Source organism: Myxocyprinus asiaticus, chromosome 36 (assembly GCF_019703515.2).
Source record: "Myxocyprinus asiaticus isolate MX2 ecotype Aquarium Trade chromosome 36, UBuf_Myxa_2, whole genome shotgun sequence".
Taxonomy (NCBI): domain Eukaryota; kingdom Metazoa; phylum Chordata; class Actinopteri; order Cypriniformes; family Catostomidae; genus Myxocyprinus; species Myxocyprinus asiaticus.
In genome coordinates this window covers 24467323-24493590 of record NC_059379.1, presented here as the reverse complement: position 1 = coordinate 24493590, position 26268 = coordinate 24467323, and the positions used below count along the sequence as shown (strand labels likewise).

Here is a 26268-nt window from a genome sequence, read left to right as displayed (position 1 = left end):
TATTGAGTTTGAATTGAATTAGAATATAGTTGATTGAACTAAGAAAGTCAGGTTTACGTAAAAAGACATTAAGCTCATTTAACCAGTTAAATTGATTTGTCAACTTTATGTTCTGTTTAAACAACTTTCCCTCTTGAGTTAACACAACTTTAAATTTTAAGGCAGCACGAAAAACAACAACAACAACAAAAGTTGAAACAACAACAACATTTTTTACAGTGTTTTTGAAGCTTGACAGCCATGATCAGTGTGAACTGTTATAGAACTGTTACAGTCATGTGAACTCGTATAGAATTAAGCTGCATAAAAATTCTTCCAGAACTGTCCTGTTGTGTTTGACAGATAAAATAACAGAATACAGGTTGGAATTACATTCATTATATGAGGTGAGAAAATAATGACAGAATCTTCTATTTTGGGTAATCGTTTCCTTTATAAGTTAGTAGGTCTCTTAGACTTAGAAGTTAAGTGCAGCACCTTTTCTGAAGTTGAATGCAGGGTACTGTAGGACTCACTGTCTGCTGTGGCCTGCATTGATTAAGCATGGCTCTGTCTACATGCTGAGTTAGAGTGAACGTTTCACCCACTCCTACATCAAAGATCCAAGGGCCGCGAGCACACAGTTCAGCACATGCCCCTAAGCGGCCAACTGGAAAAAGTTAACCTTCTCTTCTCAAAGCTGCACACACACTCACGCACACACACACACACTCGCAGATACTAATGTAGTCACTCTCACAGCCAAACACATGTCAATGACCAACTTCAGATTACTGCTGTAGAGCTTCAGATGGTTTGCTTTTTCAGGTTAGATGAGTAAAATCCTCATAGTCAAGCGATGGCTAATTTGCAAGCAGTTTATACAGCCTTGGTATTTACTGGGAGTAACTTGAAATCTAGCCTTTTTCTTTTGGGGGGAGTTTGCTTAAAAAAAAATAATGCGCTTATAGTGTTGTTTATTTGCACATGCTGTCAGTGTTGTTTTAGCATTTGATTTAATGAATAAACAATGCAAATATGCGCAAAAAAATTGTTCTGAACACAATTTGTGTGTCATAATTCATGTTCTTGTGAGTCAAAATACTGCACACAAAACTTTTCAGTGAATTCATCCCTGAGTGGTTGCAAATGTGCTGCATATGTATGGCAGGAACTGTAAGCATGTGTTTAAAAGCAGGCAGGGGTTAGCATTGCCCTCTTTCTATCTTTATTTTCTTTCATTCGCACTCTGTGAGGCCTAGTATATAGCACAGCTGGCCAAAGCCCCCAAACTCTGCCCTGCCCTTCGCACACAGACTAGAGATTTATTATGTACAGACAGACGCAAAGCAGACTCTGAAGATCTCTGAGGTAACAAGTGTGTGAAGAGGAAGAGGACATCAGCTGTGTATGTGGCTCTGCAAGTGAGTGTGGTTTAGTGTAAGGTATGTCTTGCATTTGAGGCTATGCAGGGCTCATTCGCAGAGCGATGTGAGTGAGTTTTTTTCCTTCAGAAGATTGAAAGAGCTTGAATGTTTGGGTAGAATTCTGCTCATGTGGATTTGTTAGTCCTTCGACCGGAGGATGTGTCAGGGAAGGAGGCTAAAGATCACAGATGTGTGTAATGAAATCAAATCCCTCTGTCTAAAGCAAGAGGAAATTTTTACTCGAGTGCTCACCAATGCTCTCATTGCACATTAGTGCCATTACTTATCATTAAGAGAGCAAATACAAACCATCACAATGAAAGGACAATGGGTATGCATTTTTTATAAAGATGGATAAAGTGGAAAACTTAAAACTGCACTTTTCAGAGTTTGAGTTTCATTTGTTAAACACTTAAGTAAAAAGTATATATTGTCTCTCCATGGGCTGAGGACGACAGGGTAAGGAAAGGTTGATAAATATTCCTCTAGGTGAATATAATTTTACATTTGCCTGCACAAACGCAAGGCATTGTATCAAGTCCTCCTAAAACAAGCTTCTTAAGTGCATAGCATTTTAAGAGGTCCCTATTTCAAAGAATGAGTCTTGACAAAGGAAAAGGGACTCATTAGGGAATTAATTATTCAGTTCTTGTTTAAATAACTATGCTACAACAAGTCTGCTTTGTTAAATCTTTCTCCTTTCCCCTTAAAAGTAGTTTAATCTATTAATCTGTTCTCCCAACAACTGTCTTAATAATTGTCCTCAGTAACATTGCTTTGTTTAGTCAATGTGAATTTGTTCACTCACCCGCAAAATTTTTGTTGAGAGAACTACTAGTTAATTACTTGTTCAGCCAACTATCAATTCGCAATATGAGAACTTTAATTTTGTCACCATTTCAATTACTTTTACATGGAGTTAACTGCAGTCTTTGCCTCTGAAGATAGTTATGTCTTGCGAAGCAATACATACAATTGTTTGACACAAACTGGGTTTCCATCCAACTATTTTTGTGCATTTTGAAATTGCGCATAAGAAATCCTGACTGGAAATGCTTGATATGCGAATAAACTTTCTAAATTTGCATAAAATTTAATGCGCTAGGAGGAGGTGGATTGGAGTTTTGCATTAGTTAAAATGTGCATTAAGGTGATGGAAACAGTTTATTCGCAAAACGATGACGTGTTTTGACCATTCGTGCATGTGTTATGAGCGTGCAATAGCTTGATGTGACTGGCCCAATGAAAGACCTTGGCACACAATTCTTTGAACATAGCCCTTGTCATTCGGAAGTGTTTAACCCACAGCTGCTCGTCAAAGTTGGTCCTCACAATCCACCAGAACAGTTTTGAGACTGGGCGCTCCCAGGTATGCGGAGACTGGCGGCATGTGGCATCCCAGTCATTTCAGCCCCATTATATCAAATATTACACTTATTCAGCGGTGTCTTGTGGATGCATTTAATAAAATTAGATACTTGCTCCAATCTTGCAAATAAAACTCTCCCTGAAGCAGGGAGGTCATTCAGCTGCTCCATCATGACGAGATGGCTCCCTCATAATAATGTGCATTATGTAGTGGATGGAAACATGCAACAGTTAGTACTTTCGTAAGTTTAATGTTTAGAAATGCACTTAAAAAACGCTAAACATTTTGATGGAAACCCAGCTGTAGACACACAAAACCCTTAGCACAAAAACCTCTATAATGGTGACAATCAGCAATCCTCATTAAGTTAAAAGATGAGCTCCTAACATCACCACACAATAACTGACTAACAGTGGCAACAAAAAACCACAGTAACAGCATAAATAAAGTCAGCAAACAGCCAAAAATAAGCCTATGACACTAACCGCATAATTTATTCATGTTGCAAAGCATGCTGGGAACTCGCAATCAGCATCATTGTTCAATATGAAATTGTTAGTTCAGACGACTCTTATGTTAGTTGGGACAATATTTTGGGGAATATTGTTGGTCTAATATGTGTTTTTATGTAGATGCAAAGTCATTCACATGTTATAATATCTGTGACATAAAAACCCCCATAAGCTGCAATTACATTTTTTACTGTGTACTTTTTGGGGCAACTGTATATATACCTACTGAAACATGAAATATTTTGACTATAAAACATAAATACTATATATCTGACTGTTTTACAACTACTTACTGGTGGAAGAAAGCAGTTTGTTCATGGCTTTTGTGCTTTGTCAGATCAGCTGGTTTGTAAGCTCCGAGCATGTGGTGTGTGCTTGAGCTGAAATTAGAAGACCTACAGTACAAACCTGTCAATGGTAATTGTGCTACCAACCTGAGCCGACAGGAAGAGGGTAGGGGGGTAATGTAAGGCAGTATCCACTTTGCAGCATGACTCAGAGCTTTACTTAGTGTTGCAGCCAGAAAATGCATAGCCTGTACTTTTCTTTTTGAAAGAATAGGTCTAAAAACATCTCAGTAGTTGTGGCTAAGCTGAAGTAATTCAGACCATCAAATAGGTAGTCTCTTTTACTCGAAATGGAAGTCGTAGGGGGTCCCATGCCTTTTGAAAGGGGATGATTCATTAATGTGCATCCGCACTTATTGTCCGGACCAGCGAAAGTGATTTCTGACAACTTAAATGGGTTAATGTGGTAAAAAGTGTTCTCATATCTGTTTCATTAAATATTCCTTTTTGCGTTGGGATCTTTTATGCCGATTAATAATGGCATGTTCTGTAACCAGATTCCATTACCATGAGAAAAAAGAAAGCCCCTGTATGGATTCAGCAGACAGGGTTTGCATTATCCATGGGCTTTCCACGCTCAGATGCTGCACCAGATTGTTTCTGTACCAAGGGGCACATTTACATGCTCCTAATCTCCCCCAGATGTTCCGCAATGACACAGAAAGTAATAAAAGGGACATGTCCGGGCGTAGTCATGTGACCGTTTCACCTCTGTTGTCGTATTCTATCATCATCAGTCGTTTGCTTCCTAATTGAACTAGCAGTCGGTGAAGTGTTCGCTGTGACAACAAAATTACAGCGGTGGTTGAGGATGTGAGGGGGGGTTTGCGTGGCATCACTGTCCTTTGGCAAACCACACAGCCACAGAAAAGTATTCTCTTATGATCTGTTGATCCTAACAAAGAACAAAGCAGCTTGAGTTTTTGAAAGATTGACACAACTGGGGCCAGTTGTGCTTGTAGAGGGGCAACTACATTATACCTTTACACCATGTCCTATGTAAATATAAAACTATACAGTATACACTGTATGTACTGTATAGGTAAAACTGTAAAACAAATGTCATGCCATGTACAAGACAAAGATTGATGATGAACCAAAACTTGGTTAACAAAAATTATTGAATAAGATTCATAAATAAAATCATAAAATTGTAGAACTGAATCACATAGTGACAGTAGCTGTCAGGTCCAAAGGTGCTACACAAAGCCCAAAAATGTCTCCAATATCTCCAGGAGTTTGTCGCTCGTTGACACACAAGCACTGCCCCCCCCCCCACCCCCCCCCCCTGTAATTTTGTTAATCTTTTTTTGACCAAACATCTGTTTGATGCTTTAGGGGAAGAAACTGCTTTGTAGAATAATGTTGATCAGGTCCTAATTTTTCTCTTTTTGCTTTTCTCTGAACCCCCTTCTTCTCTCACTGGAAACGGGAAGAAATATGCATTTGATTCTGCAGGGGTGACCTTTAACCTTTACTATACTCAGTACCTGTGGGCCCTAAATAACTAAACCAGGCCTTAGTGTGACTGCTTGTTTCCAATAAATAACAGATGTTCCAGTCAGGAAACAAGGACAGCATTTAAAATGAGAAAAAAAAAAAAAACAAAATGAGAAAGAATCCTAAAAGCTCAAGTGGCATTCTTCCACTGCATTCTCATTAAAGTGTCACTCACTGTCTGTTTAAACCTCCACACATTTTGTTTGCAAAAAGGACTTGCTGGTTTTATTTTTAAAGACCCTACTCATCAACTATACATCTATCTCCATGCTTTTGTTACACCCTTGCTGATTAAGCTAGTTTAAGAAGCCTGTTATGGAAACCAGATCACCAGATTGTTGTGTTTTGGATGCTGGTGTCCTCACCAGGAATCTTATAGGGATAGTTGGCCCCAAAAACATTCTGTCATCATTTACTCACATTCATTTTGTTCCAATATGACTTTCTTTCTTTTGTGGAACACAAAAGAAGGCATGATGTTAGCCTTAGTCACCATTCCATTGTATGGAGAGAAAAAAATTATGCAATGAAAATAAAATGTAAATAGTGAGCTAACATTCTGCCTAACATCATCTTTTCTGTTCTGCAGAAGGAAGAAAGTCATACAGGTTTGGAAAAACATGAGGGTGAGCAAATTTTAATTTTTGGGTGAAATATCCCTTTAATTATCTTAACCTGCAAGACCAGGAGTTTTTACCGGTGAACAAAATGGCTGTTCTGGTTCCAGCTCCTAACCAGCATTAAACATGCTGGTTTAAGCTGGTCTTGTCAGCAGGGAAGTATGTTGTCAGACTTGGTGCTGTGGAAGCTCTGTGAGTTGGCGGCACAGCATTTCTCTCATTTGATCTGTGCGATCTGAAGGGCCGTTCTTCACAGACACCGTTGCTGGCGGCTGTCTGAATTGAACAGAGAGAAGTGTGGATGAGATGAGCTAGCTGGGGCCCAGAGGCTTCATCCTGTACTGCTGTGTTTGTGTCTGTGCAGTGATGGGGGAGAATCAGCGGAGGAAGCTGGAGGCTGTCAGTTACTCTTCCCGCTATGCACTTGGACTCTTCTACAAAGCCGACGTGCGGATCGACGTCCCTTGGGCGGCCCAGTACGTCTCCAATAATCCCTGCATTCGCTTCATCGCCATAGACGATAAAAAGCGCAATTTAGGTCAGTGCCTTCATGTTTTCTTCCTCTCATCTCTATCTCCCGCTCTCACTTGCATCTTTCACTCTGTTTTTCTGTCTTTTCTGTTTTTTCTTGCTTTCATGTTTCTTTCAAACACCAGGCACGTACACACAGCAGATAAACACAGTTGTCACTCTTCTTCTGAGTTCTCAATCCCTTTCTGTACACACACTTTTTGATTTATTAACAGGAGTGACAAATAGCATTCTATAACCAAAATCAGTCCTGAAAATTCAGGTAATGATAACTGCAATCCACAACTGAATTCACTCTCGAAAATTCAGGTAATGATAACTCCGTTCTATAAACCAAATTCACTCCCGAAAATTCAGGTAATGATAACTGCATTCCACAACCGAATTCACTCCTGAAAATTCAGGTAATGACACCTCCATTCTATAAACCGAATTCGCTCACAGAAATTTAAGGCAACACAACTACATTTTTTAAATGTGCTTTATAAATAAATATTGATCAACAACCGAATTCACTCCTGAAAATTCAGGTAATGATAACTGCATTCTATAAACTGAATTCACTCCCAAATGTTCAGGTAATGATAACTGCATTCTATAAACTGAATTCACTCCTGAAAATTCAGGTAATGATAACTGCATTCTATAAACTGAATTCACTCCCAAAAGTTCAGGTAATGATAACTGCATTCTATAAACCGAAATAAATTAACTCCCGAAAATTCAGGTAATGAGAACTCCATTCTATAAACCGAATTCACTCCCGAAAATTCAGGTAATGATAACTGCATTCCACAACCGAATTCACTCCTGAAAATTCAGTTAATGACAAATCCATTTTATAAACTGAATTCACTCCCAAAAATTCAGGTAATGATAACTGCATTCCACAACCGAATTCACTCCTGAAAATTCAGTTAATGAAAAATCCATTCTATAAACCAAATTCACTCCCAAAAATTCAGGTAATGAGAACTCCATTCTATAAACTGAATTCACTCCCAAAAAATCAAGTAATGATAAAAGCATTCCACAACTGAATTCACTCATGAAAATTCAGTTAATGACAAATCTATTCTATATACTGAATTCACTCCCTAAAATTTAGGTAATGACAACTCCATTCTATAAACCGAATTCACTCTCTACAATTCAGTTAATAACAGCTCCATTCTATAAACCAAATTCACTCCTGAAAATATAGGTAATGTCAACTGCATTCTAAAATCGAATTCACTTCTGAAAATTTGGGTAATGACAACCACATTCTAAGACAGAATTAACAATCAAAAAATTCAGGTAATGACAACAGCATTCTATTACTGAATTCACTCCTGAAAATTTGGGTAATGATAACTACATTCTAAGGCCGAATTTACTCCGTAAAATTCAGGTAAAGACAACTGCATTCTATAAATGAATTCACTCTCAAAAAATTCATGTAATGACAACTGTATTCTAAGACCAAATTCATGTAATGACAACTGCATTCTACAACCGAATTCACTCCTGAAAAATTCAGGCAGTGACAAACACATTCTATAACCAAATTCATTCCTGAAAAATTCTGGCACTCTAATTTGGACTCTGATTTCTCATTGTGCAATAAAATCACAGAAACAACAGAGGTATGTGACTTTCATTGACACATTTTTATGCTGTCTCTCTCCTCCATAGTTGCTCCCACCAGCCCTTCTCTCTAGGCCTGTCATTACAAACCAGGTAGAGCGCAATGTTTAAAAGCAGCAGTTTAAAGAGCATAAACAAAACACACCACCTTTATTTACAAAAAATTGCCAGACCACAATCTGTGATTGATTATATTACTTTGGTCAAAAAACTTTTTCATATAACACCAAAGATGTTGAACTGTTGGCATCCATGTTTCTTTTTAACATCTGCGAGACACCAAAAGTTGGCCATGGTTATCATGTCGACCATTCCGTACACACACATAACGATAATTTTAAATGTTTTCTTTAAAGCAATAATTTTAAAACCCTCTTCATCTCTTTATTTCACTAGTGTTATATCCTCTTTATTCTCCCTTTCCCTCTGTCCTGTCTTCTCTGCAAATTAGAAGAATTAAATTGATATTAACATATGCAAATTAAAATAGCTTTGCGGCATCCACGCTCAACTCACCACGCGCCCCACCAAGAACGAACCACATTATAGCGACCACGAGGAGGTTACCCCATGTGACTCCACCCTCCCTAGCAACCGGGCCAATTTGGTTGCTTAGTAAGCCTGGCTGGAGTCACTCAGCACGCCCTGAGATTCAAACTAGCGAACTCCAGGGGTGGTAACCAGCGTATTTTTTTTTTCCACTGAGCTACCCAGGCCCCCTCGAGCTCATGTGTTCTTAAGATGTCTTTGTCTAGTGTGTGTATATGAGCTTTGTGCATGTATGAACTACAGAAGTTTGTGTTTGTGAGTTTTCATGTGGTTGTGTTAGTGAAAATATTTCTTAGAAAGGTTGTTTCAGTTCACGACCGTGTATCTGTTAGGGCCCACTGGAATTAGTCTCATGAAAACAGCCTCTGCGCCTGTCACCTTCCATCCACTCCAGTGTTTCCGAGGGCAACATCATAATTAGGAGAGCTGTTAAATTTTGCATTCTGCTGTGCTGTTCTTTTAGGCCAGAGAGCTCCTTCCACCCTCTTCAGCCTTCACACGGCCATGCTTTAATCTTCATTTTCATTTCTGTAATGTGTTTTGCTTGTAGTTCCAGTAAAGTAGGTCTGCGCCTGATCTTACAGAGCACCCCAAGCTTTCTTTGAAAACTTTTTGGCAGTCCGCTAATGATAAGCTATTACTGTGTTCCTAAGCATCTGGAAAGGAGCACATTAGTGCTGTTCGGTAAATCGAGTATGAGCTACAGTAGATCAGGGCTGGATGATGGTTTGCCAAAATCAGAAATGGTTTGTAAATTATGTGAGACAAGACACAAGAAGCCTGAAACTTATTAGAAAAGTCTAATCCTAACCAAAATACTAAAATGACCACAAATATTTAATTTTGTCCAAAAAACACTATTCAGATGGAATTTGTTTTCTAAACAACATTTAAGTTACAATTGTTAATATAGGGGTATTTGTTATTTCATGTACTGATTCAAATGGGATCTCTTTTGTTATTACTGAGGTGGGAGTGTCTGTTACCTGGAAGTGGGCATTACTTAAAGGGATACCTCACCCAAAAATGAAAATTCTTTCATCATTTACTCACCCTCATGCCATCCCAAATTTGTATGACTTTCTTTCTTCTGCAGAACATATTATGATTTATACCTATTTTAGAAGAATATTCAGCTCTGTAGGTCCAAACAATGCAAGTGAATGGGTGCCAAAATATTGGTGCTCCAAAAAGCACATAAAGGCAATATAGAAGTAATCCATGCGACTCCAGTGGTTTAATCCATATTTTCAGAAGTGACATTGTAGGTGTGGGTGAGAAACAGATCAATATTTAAGTCCTTTTTTGCTTGAAATTCTTCTCCCTTCCCAGTAGGGGGGCGGTATGCATGAAGAATGTGAATCATCATAAACACAAGAAGAAGAAGAATGTGAAAGTGGAGATTTATAGTAAAAAATGACTTAAATATTGATCTGTTTCTCACCCACACCTATCATATCTCTTGTAAAGACATGGATTTAACCACTGGAATCTTGTGGATTACTTTTATGCTGATTTATGTGATTTTTGGAGCTTAAAAATGTTGGCATCCATTCACTTGCATTGTATGGACCAAAAGAGCTGAGAAATTCTTCTAAAAATCTTCATTTGAGTTCAGCAGATGAAAGAAAGTCATACACATCTGGGATGGCATGAGGGTGAGTAAATGATGAGAGAATTTTCATTTTTGGGTGAACTATTCCTTTAAGGAAGGTCATGTTGCTCTGGATGTGCGCACATACATTACAGTATTATGTATAATTCCATAATAAAGGTGCACCAGGCAATCAGATGTTTTGCTTTACATGTGGTGTTCGACAAAGGTCACAGAAAGTCCTATCCAGACACCAATAGGTTTCTCGTTGAAGACTAAAATGTAATGTTGCAGTATTATTAATCATCAATTTGTATTACATTATTAAACTTATGTTGTGTAATATGCATGCTTAAAGCCTAGTGTAAGTTAAGGTTGCATAATTTTGTAAGCTTTATATAGGTTGTAAGTGCAAGTCTTATATAGGTTGTATGTGTAAACTCTTACAGCCATATGTAAGCTTTATGTAGGTTGTATGTGTAAGCTTTCCTTATATGAGTTGAAGTTGCATGTGTTGACGTGTGTTTTACATTATAAGTGGAGGGGAAGTTATTTTAACCTGCTATGTTATGCTTAAATATATCCTGCAAATGTATTTCCTTCAGAGAAAGACCGAGCGAGACCAAGAGAGACGAGGAAGATCGGAAACCGTTGTATGACACCACAATTTAAATTGAAATTTTCTTTCTCTCCTGTGTCTGATAACAAATAGAATTAATAAATGTACTTTTTCTTGGCAAATGTAACTGTGTGGCTCCATGACTTCACAACGGGAAAAAATACATACATTTAAAGTCTTCACTCGGACAGCCAAATTGGCAGAAAATACGTATTTTTACAGAATTTTTACTATTTTACTGTCATTTTTACAGTAGTGTTAAATTCGGACGGGTTTAAAACCATATGACGTCTGGGAAACACAAAATTGCCTAATCGCCTCAGGGAAAAATAGTCCTGTCTGAATAGGGCTATAGAAAATGAATAATGCATATGTAATAATTAGGTTTTGTAACAAGAATTGTGGAAATGTAATTTGTGTATGTAAGTTATCAGTACACCTATGTGAATTTAAACAAAACATGAATTTACCAAACCTCCAGGAAAACTCATTCTTTTCAAATAGGGCTATAAAATATGAATTTATTTGTAAAGTGGAATTCATTCGTATGTTTTCATTTGGTGGTAACTCTGGAAAGTTATTTTCTGTCAGGCAGTACATGCAGTTTCCTATTCACCCTGTGAACTTTGCGACAAGCTCTGCCCCCACCAAGAAATAAGTGACTCAACCAGCAGGCACAATGCCAGCTCTCTGCCCACGCTTCATGACCTCTCTCTCACGCGCACACAGTCACATTCTGGCAGATGCATACATATACATAAACACTCTTTTTTTTTTTTTCTTTTTTTTTCTTCTTTTTCTTTTTTTAGGACAGCCTCTCTTTCGTTTTCTCTCTATCTCTCACATTCTGCGTCTCCTTTTCCTTTCCTCTTTGTCTGGCCCTGTGCCAAACACATATACAGTCTGACTGCTCTGCCAATGGAAAATGACCATGTCTCTGTGTTTTTGGCCCAATGCTGATATTCATAAAACTATTGAGTTGGTCAGCAAAAGTCAACCTCATACTGACTGGTTAGAGCAATTACTTTAGTTATTTTCACACGAAGGAATCAACACTCAATCAATCCTTTATGTCTTGTCCATAGTTGTTCAAGTTAATCCTTCCATTAAATGTTGCTTATGTAATTTTAAGTAAAATCAGAAAGTTAGATGGTGCACTCTTTAAGAATTTAACACAAAATGTCCAACAAATACAACTTTATATTGTTTGGCTCAATATACTGTATTTCGAAGACTTTGGGGTAAATTAAGAACAATATAAAAATGTTTTGTTTCACCATCATCCAAAATAATAGTTAATTTACTTGATATTGTAAAAGTGAACCTCATATTGACTGGTTAAAACAATAATTTTAGCTTAGGAAACAACGTTTTTTGTGCCATGTCCATAATTCCTTCCATCTAAATTTTAAATGATAATTTTTGGTGATTGGAAATTATTATTTGTGTGTGAAATCAGAAAGTTAGGTGGTGCTCTCTTTCCCTTTTAGCTGAAATGCTTGTGAACTCTTATATAAGCGAGTGAAAAAATGGACTTCCTATTTCCCTTGCTAGAACCATGCCAGCTTTGCAGCTAACATTTGGAACCTTTTCCTACAATCATACATCCTCAAACACCATGTTCTCTTGGTGCATGCCAATGGTCATGATTTGAATGGCTCGTTGTTCCCTGTTGGTCCACAAAATGATACTGAATAGAATACATCTTATTGAACTGACTGTTTTTACTATAAGGCCTCTCCTTACAAGTGACCATAAAGCCAATGTGTTAACCATGTGAATCTACCAGTGGCTTTAACCTTTTCATGAGCAGGGTCTAAATTCCCCTGCAGTGCCCCTTGGAGTGAGTTATTTTTGCATGTCGTGGAGTGTAGAGGAGTATTTTTTTATTATTAATTAATTAATACATTTTTGATTTATTGTCATACAAAATAAAATATAATACTGTATATAATATAGTAAACGTGAACAAATGGGTTATGTCTGCTGTACTGTATTTGTTTTATTTTGTTTTTTTAGATGTAAAAAACAAATCAACAAATAATATCAGCAGTCCAGTTTACCTATATGCACTGTTTGACTTCTCAGACATTGTGTGTGTGTGTGTGTGTGAAGCGCTAATGTAAACAAACTTGGCTGCGTGCATCGGAGAATCGCGCTCGATCAGCATGTTTTCACTGTGAGTATACGAGTTTTAAACTGTTATTGTGATGTTTTTGTGATAGTTTGGCTGTCTGTTTAAGAAAAAAAACATATTATATGCCTGAAAAGACTGTTTGAGTTGCTGTTTGTGTGAATGAAAACCGCATCTGCAACTAATAAGTAGACATGGCTGCGTGCATGAGAAGATCGCATTTAGATATTATGGATGTGCATATACAAGCTGAAAACTCTTATTGTGGTACTTTGATGACAGTTAGGCTGTTTGTTACATAAAATAAACATAATATGTGCTTGAAAAGACTCTTTGAGTAGCTGTTTGTTTGACTAATGACAACTACTATTAATGTAAACAAATGGCAGCACACATCAAAGGAAGATCGCGTTTGATGTATTGACTGTGCATATAAGAGCTGTAAACTGTTTAGCTTGGTACTTGGTGAAGAGTTGGATGTATGTATATAAAATAAACTTATTCTGTGGTTTAAAAGACTGTATGAGTAACTGTTTGAGCAATTCTAAATTACAGACGCTTGACCAGCGCAGCCTGTGTTGGCGCGAAAGCCGATTTGAATCTGGCAGCTTGTAACGTAACTGGCTGTTGCAGAAACACATATGTGTGACGCTACTCTGTGTGGCCCAGTTATTAACCGTCACATATGTGTGATGAAACGTATGAAAGGGTTAATATTACAATTTATCCAGTCTCTTTGGTCTTATTCCGACCCTGCCCTTGGTCCTCAGGCATTTATCAATGATGGGATACAACATCATCGGCCCATTTTCAATCACTGGCCCAAATCACTGTATCTCCAGCTGCTCAATCACAGCCCATGTTTATGGAACCCAATAAAGCATTATTTCCCCCAATCATGTTAAATTTGTGTTTTAAAGTAGTGTCATTAGAGGGATGACTACATCATGTGCAAGGCTAATACATCAGGCCTGGTCTCATTCATGAGTCGGGCTCTGCCGATGAGCTTTGCCTGTAAGGCATTAGATCATGGGGTTTGGTTTGCCCATAGATGATGTCACTGAGAAACTGTGGTCTGGAGAAAAGAAGGCTGTACACATTTTGGAACAGTTACTAAACTGTTACGAAACATTCACACAAATCTACGTCGGCTGACCAGAGTATTATGACTGAAAAAGTAATGTTGGTCATGTCACAATTACAGTGAAAATGCCACAGCTAGCTTGCCTTGTTAGAAATGTGGATCAGGTTCATTGTTTCCCACAGGATTTTGTGAGACTGTGGTGGGTGGACCTTGGCCCCTCTAGGGGGGTCCGGGGGCATGGTCCCCTGTAAGAAAATTGTGTACATTTTAAAGTTAAATGCATGAATCTGGTGCACTTTGAGAGCTAAATTAAGAGGCTAGATCGATGAAGAACTTTTTGCTCTTGTAAACAATTTTGTGCTCTAGTAGTAATTGAATCATAAATGGTGATGACATGGCAAAAAAGTCACATCCACAAAGCATGGTAAATGAGACGGAGTTTAACACAGTTCACAAATGGTCAAAACACAAAATCGATTAGAGCATACATTTGAGCTAGGGCTCGACATTAAGCATTGTCATGTGCTTGTCCTCTGGACAAGTAAATTGGTCATTCACTTGACCGAGTTAAAAAAGTTAATTGTCCGGAGAGAAAAAAGGACATTTAATTTACATGCTCAAGTAACATGTCAAAGTTTATGTTGTATATTTTTCTAAAATTATGACCGATGCCCAGTCTAATTTTGTACCTATGCATTCAACTCAAATTTATGTTAACAGAAATGTAAACTGCACTGGGTAGGGGAGGAGGCTATTGTCATATGATAATTATTTTATGTTACGTATGGTAGTCAAATAAAGAAAAGCCTCCATCACCACCATTAACAGCAGGGATGCTCACACTTCTAAGGAATGAGATCTACTTTTTCATCATGTTATTGCAGCAAGATCTACCATGCACAATAAAGGCTATACATTATCACAATACCAAAATTTCAGAAGACTGTAGTGAAATTTGATGATTCTCAATACAAGTTTCAAAATCACAACAAATCACAGTCAAGAGCAGTGAGTGATTTCTCATTTTCTTTTTCTGGTTGTTTGATTATTATAATGACACACTAGACAGCAGGGGGAGCGGGGAGGGGGCTGACTGACTATCTGGGAGTGAGAGATGTTTTGCAGAGGCAACAGTCCAAAACACAACGTTAGAGAACTTTTATGTTATTATGAGAAGTGTAAAAATATTTTCGGTTCATTACGAAAGTGTGGCGGGCCGTCACAGTCTAGGTAATTAATGGGAAACACTGAGGCTGTGTCAAAGACGTGCTCCATTTGATATGTGTATGCATTCTTTTTTCCATGAAGAAGATTTATCCGAGAGAGACTCCAAACCATCACTCCATTGGTTCAGTTCAGTGTCACTGTGTCGGACTGGTCGGGATGCTCAAACAAACAATGTTTTGATAGCACCACAGAGCCACAGTGTTAATCATGCTGTGAATGGATTACTTTAATCAGGGGTTAAATTGGACCGGAATAGCCTGGAATGTCGTTCCAGCACCTTCAAATCAGTCAAGGAAAAAAAGAGGCAGCTTGTTTGTCAATCTATGCAACTTCTTGTAAGCTCTGGTGTTTGTTTGATCCATTTCACTCATTCTCCATTTAACAAGTGTACTTGCTCAAAAAACTTTCAACTTCATTATGCTTTGCTCTAGTTAGTTGGGATGCAGGTAGAGGTGGCATATTCACTAGAAGCATCGTTCTCTAAAGTAGCACGAGACTGTGTGCCTCCGCGTACAGATGTGTGTTACACTTCTCTATTGCTCTGCGGCCCTATTTGTTCCATGGAATTTACGAAATATGGTTTATGATTGTTTCTGACATCCACTGATATGCAGAAGCAAATTTTCATGGTTTATTAAAAAGCTGTATATCCAGAGGGGTTTTGAATCCTTACTACCCAATTTTAGGGTTCCCCCACCTCCAAAAACCCAATTTATCTCCTCTTATTGTTGACTCATCACATTAAACTGGGATAGGAGAAAGAACTTAAACTAAAAATAACACTCTTCACCATTAAATTTTGATACTCTTTGAGTTATTTTTTCTAAGGAAGTAAAAGTGGTTGTGGCATTTTCAGCTTGTATCTCTTTTTCTGCAGCTTTCATTGCCATTTATCTCACCCTCATTTCTCCCTCTGTTTGAAATTTCTTTACTTTGACTTCACTCAGTCCTTGGCTCATCTCTTTGTGCTGTGGCACATGATGTGGAGCCTGTGATCTGTATGTTTGTGAGTGATCTCATGAGCAGCCAAAACACGTCAGATTGAGAACTGCCTATATCTCTCTGCAGAGTTGAAGGACTGTGGACCTTCCATGGTGGTCCACACCAGTGTGCCCTTTGGCGTCCTGCACCTGGAGGAGGAGAAGGATGCAGTGCAGCCCATCATCCTCAAAGAGCTAGAGAAGGTGATGCCAGGACTGCCTCAACCAGACAGCATCAAGTGTCAGAAGTGGAGGTACTCCCAGGTGAGATGATATAATTTGTTTGTGAACTTTTGGTTTGACTGAGAATCTCAGATGTTAGTAAAAATGCGAAGAGTGTGAGCCACTCTTTGAAGGCAATTTATTCTGAGGCAAGCAGCCATGAGAAATGTATATGTTATGTAATTGAGCGCAACAGGGTTCCAGAAGTAGAAATCACGTTTATTTTCTCCAGAGGCGAATTGATTTTTAACAATAACTTACTGCATAAACCTTTAAAGACAGACATACCGTGAGCTCTGATGTTGTTAATCAAGCGCAAATGCTTCTGTTGAAGCTATCTGTCCACATTATTTCAACTAAAGTTTTTTTTAAATCGTGTTAAATAGCGAAATTCCTGGTGAAGAACTACACTATCCATGAATCCTCAAGGGAAACGATCCACCAATCAGAGAATCACAGCCAACAAAGCACACCAAAAGAGCCCAGCAGCGACCGCACACTCTCAAACTATTTAGATATTTGCATATATCTGAATATTTTGCAATAAAATGTAAATAAAATGTTTCTGTTTGTGGTATTGTAGTTTATTCCCTTATGAAACACACTAAGTAGACTTGTACCTTTTGTCTGATTTTCAAATACTGCTCTTCTTCAAATCAAAGTTTTTATTGTTGTGATTCACCTTGGAACTTGTTGGTTTGGTTCATGTCTTAAAACTCTTTTATAAAGGATTTTATTAAATCCCTATGGAAGAAATGAATTGGAAAAATACTTCCAGAACCAAGACTGTTGAAAAAGTGGGCGGGCAATGTTGCGCTCTACAGCTGTTCACTTTCGCAAGTTAGGACAGATTACTCTGTGTGTTGGGACAGATTGCTTTCATGCCAATTGAAAACCATAGGAGAGTTTACATGAACCATTCGCCAGACCACCTTTTTTACAAGTAGTCTTGTTTGGTGAGGTTCGCTGGTGCGGTGCCGAGTTTGGAAAATGCTGTCACACTAACCAAATGAAGCAAACTCTGATGTCAAAAGGATTCTGGTTCACTTTATATTTCATAATATTTTATTATATTTACAGTGGGGCTTAAAAGTCTTCACTGAAAATCTTGAAGTCAAAATCTAATTTAAACCTGAAAATAAGCAAATTGTTAGGATTGTGGAAAAAATTAAACACTGAAAAGTTATGTAAAATAAATAGGAAATATGTATAATTCTGAACTACAAGTATGTCTAGGTCACTAATAAAGTATAAGAAAATGTGTGACATTGACCATGTTAACTCTTTGCAAAAGGTCAGATCTCTTTGCTTCCATTCAAGCACACAAGATACTCTTTGGGACATTCTCAGATCATGCTGAAGAACATGGATCATCAGGTTTTGCATAAACTTGTGGAGTCCATGGCAGCTTGAGAGCGTACTGTCATTAAAGCAAATACCAAATATTTAAAAAAAAAAAAATCTCAATTTTGTTATATGTAATGAAAAATAAAAACTTATTAAATTAGAAAAATGCAAAGTATTTTCAAGTGTACTCAGACTTTTGAATCTCACTCTATATTTTATTCCATTTCCAAAATTATTGTACATTTTTCTTGAAGGTCTACAGTAATCAGTATGATCATGTATAGCAAATATGAAAAAGGCCTTGGCTCATTCAAGCAAGTGCCACTAATAAAAGCATACCTGCTGTACAGCAAAGTGCATTCCTTTTTAATAAAGCGGACTAATGGAGGTCATCTGCAATGGTGAATGGAGAAAATGTTCTGGAAGAAAAAAACTAGTCTAAGTTTATCAGGGCGCACGCACACATACAAATTCATACTCTTCCCCCACTCACTTGGCTCACACACACACAAATTTACAGTAGTACTTTATGCATTCACACACTGTGTGGGACTGCGCCCTTTCTTGCCCGGTTGATTTCTCATATATATATACACACACACAGACGTTCTCTTTCGAAGCCCCCACACTCTTCTGTGGCATGCAGCGCTGGGCCTCAGTTTAAGGTCATAGGACATAGAACATCTGTGTGGGAGCGCAGAGCTCGCTGAGCACCAGAGAGTGGGCCAAGGCCCGTTTAGACTGCACAGGCAGGAACAGAACGCTCACTCTCACACGTGTACACACACCTGTGCATGTGCCAGCTCCCGGTCAAACACACAGAGGGCACAGAGCAGGAGTCAGATCTCAGATCTCTCTGAGGCTGATTCCAGTCATTTGCCACATTACAGTTTGCAGAGAAGACACCAGCACACACAGCACATGTCAAAGTCATTGGCTTCCCTGCTCTCAAATGGCTGGAAAGACCGAGTCATGACTTTCAATCTACTGCAAATGCACACTGCTTTTTTTAACAGGAAGTACATTGTTTGAGTGCATATTGTGTGAATTCCCTCTTTATAATTTATGTTTAAAGGAATAGTTAATCAAAAAATAAAAATTCTGTCATATTTATTTATCCAATTATTTAAAACAACATCTGCCGATATCGATCGTGTGGTGGTACTGCTTTTTTATGCCACCTTGTTTCAAATCACTGATTATAAATTACATAAATTTGAAAGAAATTTAAATAATAACTTCAAATAATAACTTTATTGTCTATGTGTCTTCATGTTTTGCATGTTTCGAAGTACCTGGTCTTAGATAAAAACAAAACGCTGAAACAAAAAGCCCATTATTAACTCGCATTAACATTCTTATTCACACTGAGTGATGAAGCTTTTTAACTGAAGCAGCCTCCGCTTTAGCTTTAACAAACTCATTATATTTCTTTCTGTGTCTAGCTTTAATTGTGTTTTAATGGTAGTTCCACCCTGTGAAATTCTAGCAGTGCAAAGTTTGCAAATTGCAACTCTCCTGTCATTGTCACACAATTCAAAGTAATTCCACACAAGAAACATTTTCTTTCACACACAGCATGACTTTTTGTCTGACACATTTTGGCTGGAAATAATCAGCCCAACAAAGTTATTTTTACACCACAAAGTTATTTTTAGCTCAAATGTATGCTCTAGTCGATTTTGTGTTTTGACCATTTGTGAACTGTGTTAAACTCCATCTCATTTACCATGCTTTGTGGATGTGACTTTTTTGCCATGTCATCACCATTTATGATTCAATTACTACTAGAGCACAAAACTGTTTACAAGAGCAAAAACCACGTTATTTTTATATCGTCTTAGTATTTTTTTGGGTGCGCAATCTTTTTTGCTTTTGTAATACAATGAAGAGATGATCCACACTCCGATAGTAAACTATTATTGTGTTTATTTCATGACTTATTAAGGGGAATTAGACACAGACGTTTTGGTGGAAATAATCAGAAATAAACAGCCCTCATCATCGGCTATTTTTAAAAATTTTACCGATATCCAATAGTGAAGAATATAGATTTTATCGGCCGATAAAGATCGATACTGGTGCATCTCTAGATAATAGTGTCTACATCTGTCAAGCTACGAAAAGGACAAAAAAGCACCGTTAAAGTAGACGGAATAACTGTCATCGAAAAACAGTGTTCCTCACATAAAGCTATCGTCATATGCCTTAAGAAGACTTGAAATATAGCACAAGAGTCATATGGACTAGTGGTCGACAGATATGGGTTTTTTAATGGCTGATGCCGATATCCAGAGTGAAGGGTGGCCGATACAATGCCGATATATCGCACAATTTAATATAGTAAATAACATAAACATAAAATTGCTAAAAAAATAAATAAATAATAAACTCTTAATTAGCACTATAGTTACTCAATTTCACACAAAACTTTGTAAAGAATCTAAAAAAATTATATTTTATTTTAAATGGTAGACAGCAGTTTCTTCTGATTTCTGTTTAGTCATTAGATTTTAGTAATTTATTTGCACATAAAGAAATTGTTAATATATTAGGAAGGAAATAATTGTACACACAGTAGTCCAGCAACCATGGATGGCATGTCCACGTTAGCGATCGTATTTTCTCAGAAAAATACAGAATCAAACCAACAGTACATACAGTGCACAGTGAATAAGACATTTACCTACAGCACACATTTACAGAATACACAGCTTCAGAGGAAGATATTAGATGAGCGCTCAACGGGAAGAAAACGCTGGATTTTCGTAAGGTTCATGAATTACATCTGTTTAATTGAGATATCTGCATATTTGCCGACGGTATATAATAGAAGTTTTATTGATATTTGCCTTTTATCATTAGAAAATAAAGTTAAAAATGACAGGGAACTGCTGAGGAGAGGCTGTTAGAATACAAGCTTCAGAGGCAGATTTATAAGTGTTCCACAGGACGCTGGATCTGCTCAAGTTTTGTTTATTGCATCTGTTTAAACGAGATATGCACATATTTGCAGACAGTATATGATATTAGTTTTATTGATATTTGCCTTTCATCATTAGACAAGACAGTTATAAGTTACAGGGAACTGTTGAGGAGTGAGGGGGAGAATGAAACAGGTGAGCACTTTAACATTATGAGCTCAAACACGTCTGTCGCGGACTGTTTAAATGAGACTGTGTTGCACACTGGTCTATTATTGTAGTAACACGATGGCATGTAACAACAAAACAAACCGTGACTGGTCGTTTACATGTCACAGTCGCTTCACATGCAACAGGTGATTCTCGGCAACCTCAAGAAACAAATCGGGCAAATGGAAAATTTATCGGCTCATGTCTATAATTTAAAAAGTCAGAATATCGGCATCGACCACTAATATGAACTTAGTGTATGGAGCTTGACAGACTGTTTTTGTATGAAAAAAGCAGCATGAAAATTCTTTAAAATTCATCTTTTGTGTTCCACATAAAAACTGCATATGGTTTTGGAGCAAAAATAAAACAATGGCCTAATGGAAAATGTGCGCACCACCTCAGTGATTCAAAATATCTGGTGTGATTTGTGTATCATGCATGCCATTCAAAATAGTTCAAATAAATGTGCAGGTTTTGTTATTTATCAAGAGACTCAAGGATTCTTTTCATCGACTGTACATTCCACAGCATTGAAATAAGAGCTGTGATTCAATCATGCAACTTCCTGTGTGATGTGCTTTTTTTACACACTGCCTACAGAATGCTTTCTTCAGTTTCAAGCTAATGAATATTTGAGGTGAATTCTGAATCTAAGCCTGCCTATAAACAAATTGTCATGTCTAGATGCCACTGAGCATTTATGAAATGATAGTTTATGAAAGTTGAATAAAATGAAATAAAATGTCTATGTGCTGTAAAAGGTTTCATACTTTAAAAGTTGGAGAATCCCCAACTTTTGTTTTGTGACAAATATATGTTAAAGGTTAAGTGTGTAATTTCTACATCAATATCATCACCAAACGGAATTGTAAAAATACTTAACACTCCCCTCTACCTTCCATTTGTCAGAAAAAAACAGAAAATCTCACCCCAAACTCACACCATTGGTTGAGCCAATTTAGTTATTTCTGTCAGGTTGGGATACTCAAACAGAGCCACATTATTTACACTTTTCAGGAAAATCGACCTACCAGTGGCTTACTTACAGTTCACTCTGCACATAAGCTTGCAGAACGTAGAACGTATTTTAGCATCGAAAAAATGACACACATCAGCTTTAAAGCTCTGTAGTTTGCTTCACCCATGTTCTGATATGCTGTATTCACTTGAGAGCACTGAATGAACACCAGAGGAACGTGGAGGAGTTCAGGCCTGCTTACATTAGCTTACCTCTAGAATAAACCAAACAATTTGTTCTTGGCCACATTTCAGGCCAAACGTTTATCAATTGATTTACACAAAGATTACCATTTAAAGATACAAGAGGGGAGGGAGAGGTTTGGACAGAATGATGATAGAGCTCCATCTGTTACGATGCCTAGTAAAAACCTCAGGAAATGGACACTATTTCCTTGCGTTGCACCTCGATGTTTATCTGGCGGAGCGTTGGGGCCAGCCTAAGCCTTTGTAATGGGCCGTGCATGGAATGTGTTTACTCTCAGTAGTATTATGTTATCTGCAGCCAAAGGTCTTGTTTTTGACAGCAGAGATTTGCACTGAGGACCTACTGGAAATCATTTACTGTTAATTGTAGAATGCATACATCATAATGCTTATACCAAGGCTCTCATGTCACACTCATGTTGTCACGAATCCATATGACTTCTGTGGAACACAAAAAGAGATGTTTAGCAGAACGTTAGTGACTGCCAGCCAGAGTCACTATTCACTTAATTGTACAGGAAAAAAAAAATGCATTAAAAAAACTGGTGGTTTGAAACAACATGAAGTTGAGTGAATGCTGACAGAACTTTCATTTTTGGGTGAATTATTCCTTTAATATATAAAAGCCATACAGTTATAATGAATCCAACATTTATGGAGCAGTCCATTTTCTGTATTTTGCTTTGGGTTTAAAAAATTAAGATTATACGAGTGTATAGGTATAGAGTGTAATTTCTGTGCAAACAGCATCACCAAACAGAGTTGCGAAAATAATCACTGTTTTCAAACAGGTTTTTCAAACACTCCCGCTTCAAATTGCACCATTGTTTGTGTCAGTGTTGCTATGTCAGGATGCTCAAACAGAGCAATATATTGATAGTGCCACAGAGCCACAGTGTTTACACTTTCTGGGGAATCAACATATGCATATCACTGGGATAGGAGAAAGTATTTTAACATCAAAAAAATGACACACTTCAACTTTAAATGGACACATTTGCATACACACCCACCCACGCATCCACTGCTCAAATAGGGAACTAGCACTTACAGTTGTGGCCAAAAATATTGGCATCCTTGGTAAATATGAGCAAAGAAGGCTGTGAAAAATATGTCTTTATGGTTTATCCTTTTGATCTTTCATTAAAAATATTCACAAAAATCTAACCTTTAATTGAAGTAAACTAACTGAAAGGGGGGGAAATCTCATAATTAAATATTTTTCTCCAAAACATGTTTGCCACAATTATTGGCACCCCTAGAAATTCTTATGAGTAAAATATATCTGAAGTATATTCACATTCATATTTTACATTTTTTAGTACACCTGGGTGACAAGGAACATTAAATTGTTCAGCCATGACTTCCTGTTTCACATGGGTATAAATATGAGGTAACACACAGGCCAAATTATCTTAGTCATCCATCACAATGGGTAAGACCAAAGAATAAAGTTATGATGTGCAGCAAAAGGTTGTTGAACTTCAAAAAATGGGAAGTGGCTATAAGAAAATAGCTAAAGCATTGAAAATACACATTTCCACCATAATGGCAATAATTAAGATGTTCCAATCAACTGGAGATGTTACGAATCGGCCTGAAAGAGGACGTGTGTCTATATTGTCTCCACACATGATGAGGAGGATGGTTTGAGTGGCCAAAAATTGTCCAAGGATCACAGCTGGAGAATTGCAGGAATTAGTTGGGTCTTGAGGTCAGAAAGTCTCCAAAACTACAATCAGACATAACCTACTTCACAACAAGTTGTTTGGGAGGGTTTCAAGAAAAAAGCCTCTGCTCTCATCCAACAACAAACTCAAGCGTCATCAGTTTGCCATACACTACTGGATCTTCAAATGGGACCGGGCTCTATGGTCAGACGAAACAAAAATGGAGTTTTTTGGCAGTAAACACCAGCGATGAGTTTGGTGCACATAGAGAGGTAGCCATTTGGAAAAGTACCTCATGTCCATGGTTAAATATGGTGATGGATCTTTAATGTTGTGGGGCTGTTTTTATGCCAGAGGTCCTGGCATCATGGACTCTATCAAATACCAACAGATAAAAGATTAGAACCTGACAGCCTCTGCCAGAAAGCTTAAAATGGGATGTGGTTGGATTTTCCAGCAGGACAATGATCCAAAACACACATCAAAATCAACACAAAAATGGTTCACTGACCACAAAATCAAGGTTCTGCCATGGCCATCCCAGTCCCTTGACCTGAACCCCATAGAAAACCTATGTGGTGAACTAAAGAGGAGAGTCCACCAGCGTGGACCTCTGAATTTGAAGGATCTGTAGAGATTCTGTATGAAGGAATGGTCCCAGATCACTTGCCATGTGTTCTCCAACCTCATTGGCCATTATAGGAGAAGACTCAGAGCTGTTATCTTGTCAAAGGGAGGTTGCACAAAGTATTGAATAAAAGGGTGCCAGTAACTGTCACACATATATTTGACAAAAATATTAGTTTTTTGATAAAACTTGTGTTGTGTTTGGAATTTTTTTATATCTATTTGAGAGTAGATTTTTGTGAATATTTTGAATGAAAGACCAAAAGGATAAACAATAAGGATATATTTTTTACAGCCTACTTTTCTCATATTTACCAAGGGTGCTAATATTTTGGCCACCACTGTATTTACTGTATGTGCTCTATTTGGGACTCTGAGGGTTAAAAACTCAATATCAGTGTTAGAATGAGGTTGCATCAGCTATTGGACTTCCAATCACTCAATTTGTTTGTTCCCTAATTAGGTGACCAGATCGGTGGCTGATTGCCCAGGGCAGATGACACTGCTCTCCCAGCCTCTGCTGGTGTGTGGGGGTGACAGTTTCACGCACTCAAATTTTGACGGCTGCATCGAGTCTGCCCTGAAGGTCTTTGAGGTTCTGAAGTCTTCTCTCTGAAGGGGGTTGGGAAAGAACGCCCTTATTTTTGCTTTTTTATGGAGGATGCCAACATTGATTTAGATTTAAGCTCCTCCCCAAAGGAAGATGGATGCACTGCACATAGCACAGTAGAACTGTCTCGCCTGTGTCTGTAGACATGCATTTTGTAACCAGAACCAATTATACTGTCTGTGCCGGATGCTGGAGATTAAAGGAGGACAGAGAGAATTGTGCAAGTTTAAATGACAGCAGCTGATGCCTCATACTGGACTTGCAAACGGCACAATGCAGCTTTGAACTACAGTGTTCTGAAGTGCAATAAATATTATGTAAACGTTCAGGTTTTCTCAACATTTTCCTGTGATTTGTTTCAGATTAATAAAACAATTAGAACTAGCTTGGGTTCGTGTGTCTGTATGTGTAAGGGGGGCCATTCGCACAGGACACATTCTTGCACTTAAAAAAAGTAGACAAAGCTGAATGGAATAAAACTCAGTTGACTTGAGCAGTGTGAACTACTTTGAAAATGTAGCTTCCCAAGCTACAAGCGGCTCATAACGTAAAGTAGTTAAACTACAGTTAAGCTACAGTACACTTTTAACAAAGTAGTTTACACTACAAATTACCAAAAAAAGTACATTGAAGCCATTTAAAAAAATATTTGTAAAAATGTAACAGTCAGATTATATAATTTATTATTATTAAATTAATTAATATTAATTTAATTAACTGATATATTTTATTAGGGGGACGTTAAACAATAAAGTTGACAGTGTTAAATTAAACATAAATTAATACTAAATATACACTAATAAAACTAGAAAGTGTAAATATGGTTAAAAAAAGAAGAAACAAAAACAGCAGCAATATTTCGCTTCAAGAAAGAAGGTGAAGTTCCTTTAATGCTGTGCAGGAGCCCAAGTGAATTAGTGAATCATTTATGTGAACTAATTCCTTTATATAAACCATCCAAACAAACCGACTCACTAAAAATGAACTGGAGTTCTATCAGGAAGACTTGCAGACTTGAGTGAAATTCAAGATGACATTTGATGAATATAAAACAGAAAATGTAATGTCTCTGTTTGGCGTAAGCCCCGTCTGTCAGTCCGAAGAAGTTGTACTCGGGAACATCATATCCTGCCAGAGATAGGAGGCAGGGGCGTGGAGCCTACCCCTGTGCAGGACGGGACGTGGTTACCATGTTAGCACAACTGAAACAGCAATGTGATAGAATGTGAGCAGACTTATAAAGCAGTGGCTTACATGTGATTGGCTAGGAGTTACCTAGCTAATGGTGCGATGATGTACAGCTGCTAGTCTTCACGCTAGAACTACGCTG

At 37.7% G+C, this 26268-nt stretch overlaps 1 protein-coding gene across 3 annotated transcripts in view; it reads left to right on the top strand.

Annotated features, from left to right (window-relative positions):
* Positions 1-25322, top strand: part of rnls (renalase, FAD-dependent amine oxidase) — a 56956-nt gene extending 31634 nt beyond the window's left edge. For 2 of the 3 annotated variants that reach the window (XM_051674650.1, XM_051674649.1), the window contains exons 5-7: positions 6119-6292; positions 16190-16365; positions 24792-25322. In XM_051674650.1, the coding sequence (XP_051530610.1) occupies positions 6119-6292; positions 16190-16365; positions 24792-24944 (503 nt within the window). In that variant the 3' untranslated portion in view covers positions 24945-25322. Of the gene's footprint in view, positions 1-6118; positions 6293-16189; positions 16366-16709; positions 18471-24791 lie in introns of those variants that run through there. The other variant, XM_051674651.1, reaches the window with a different exon arrangement.
* Positions 25323-26268: the final 946 nt, after the last annotated feature.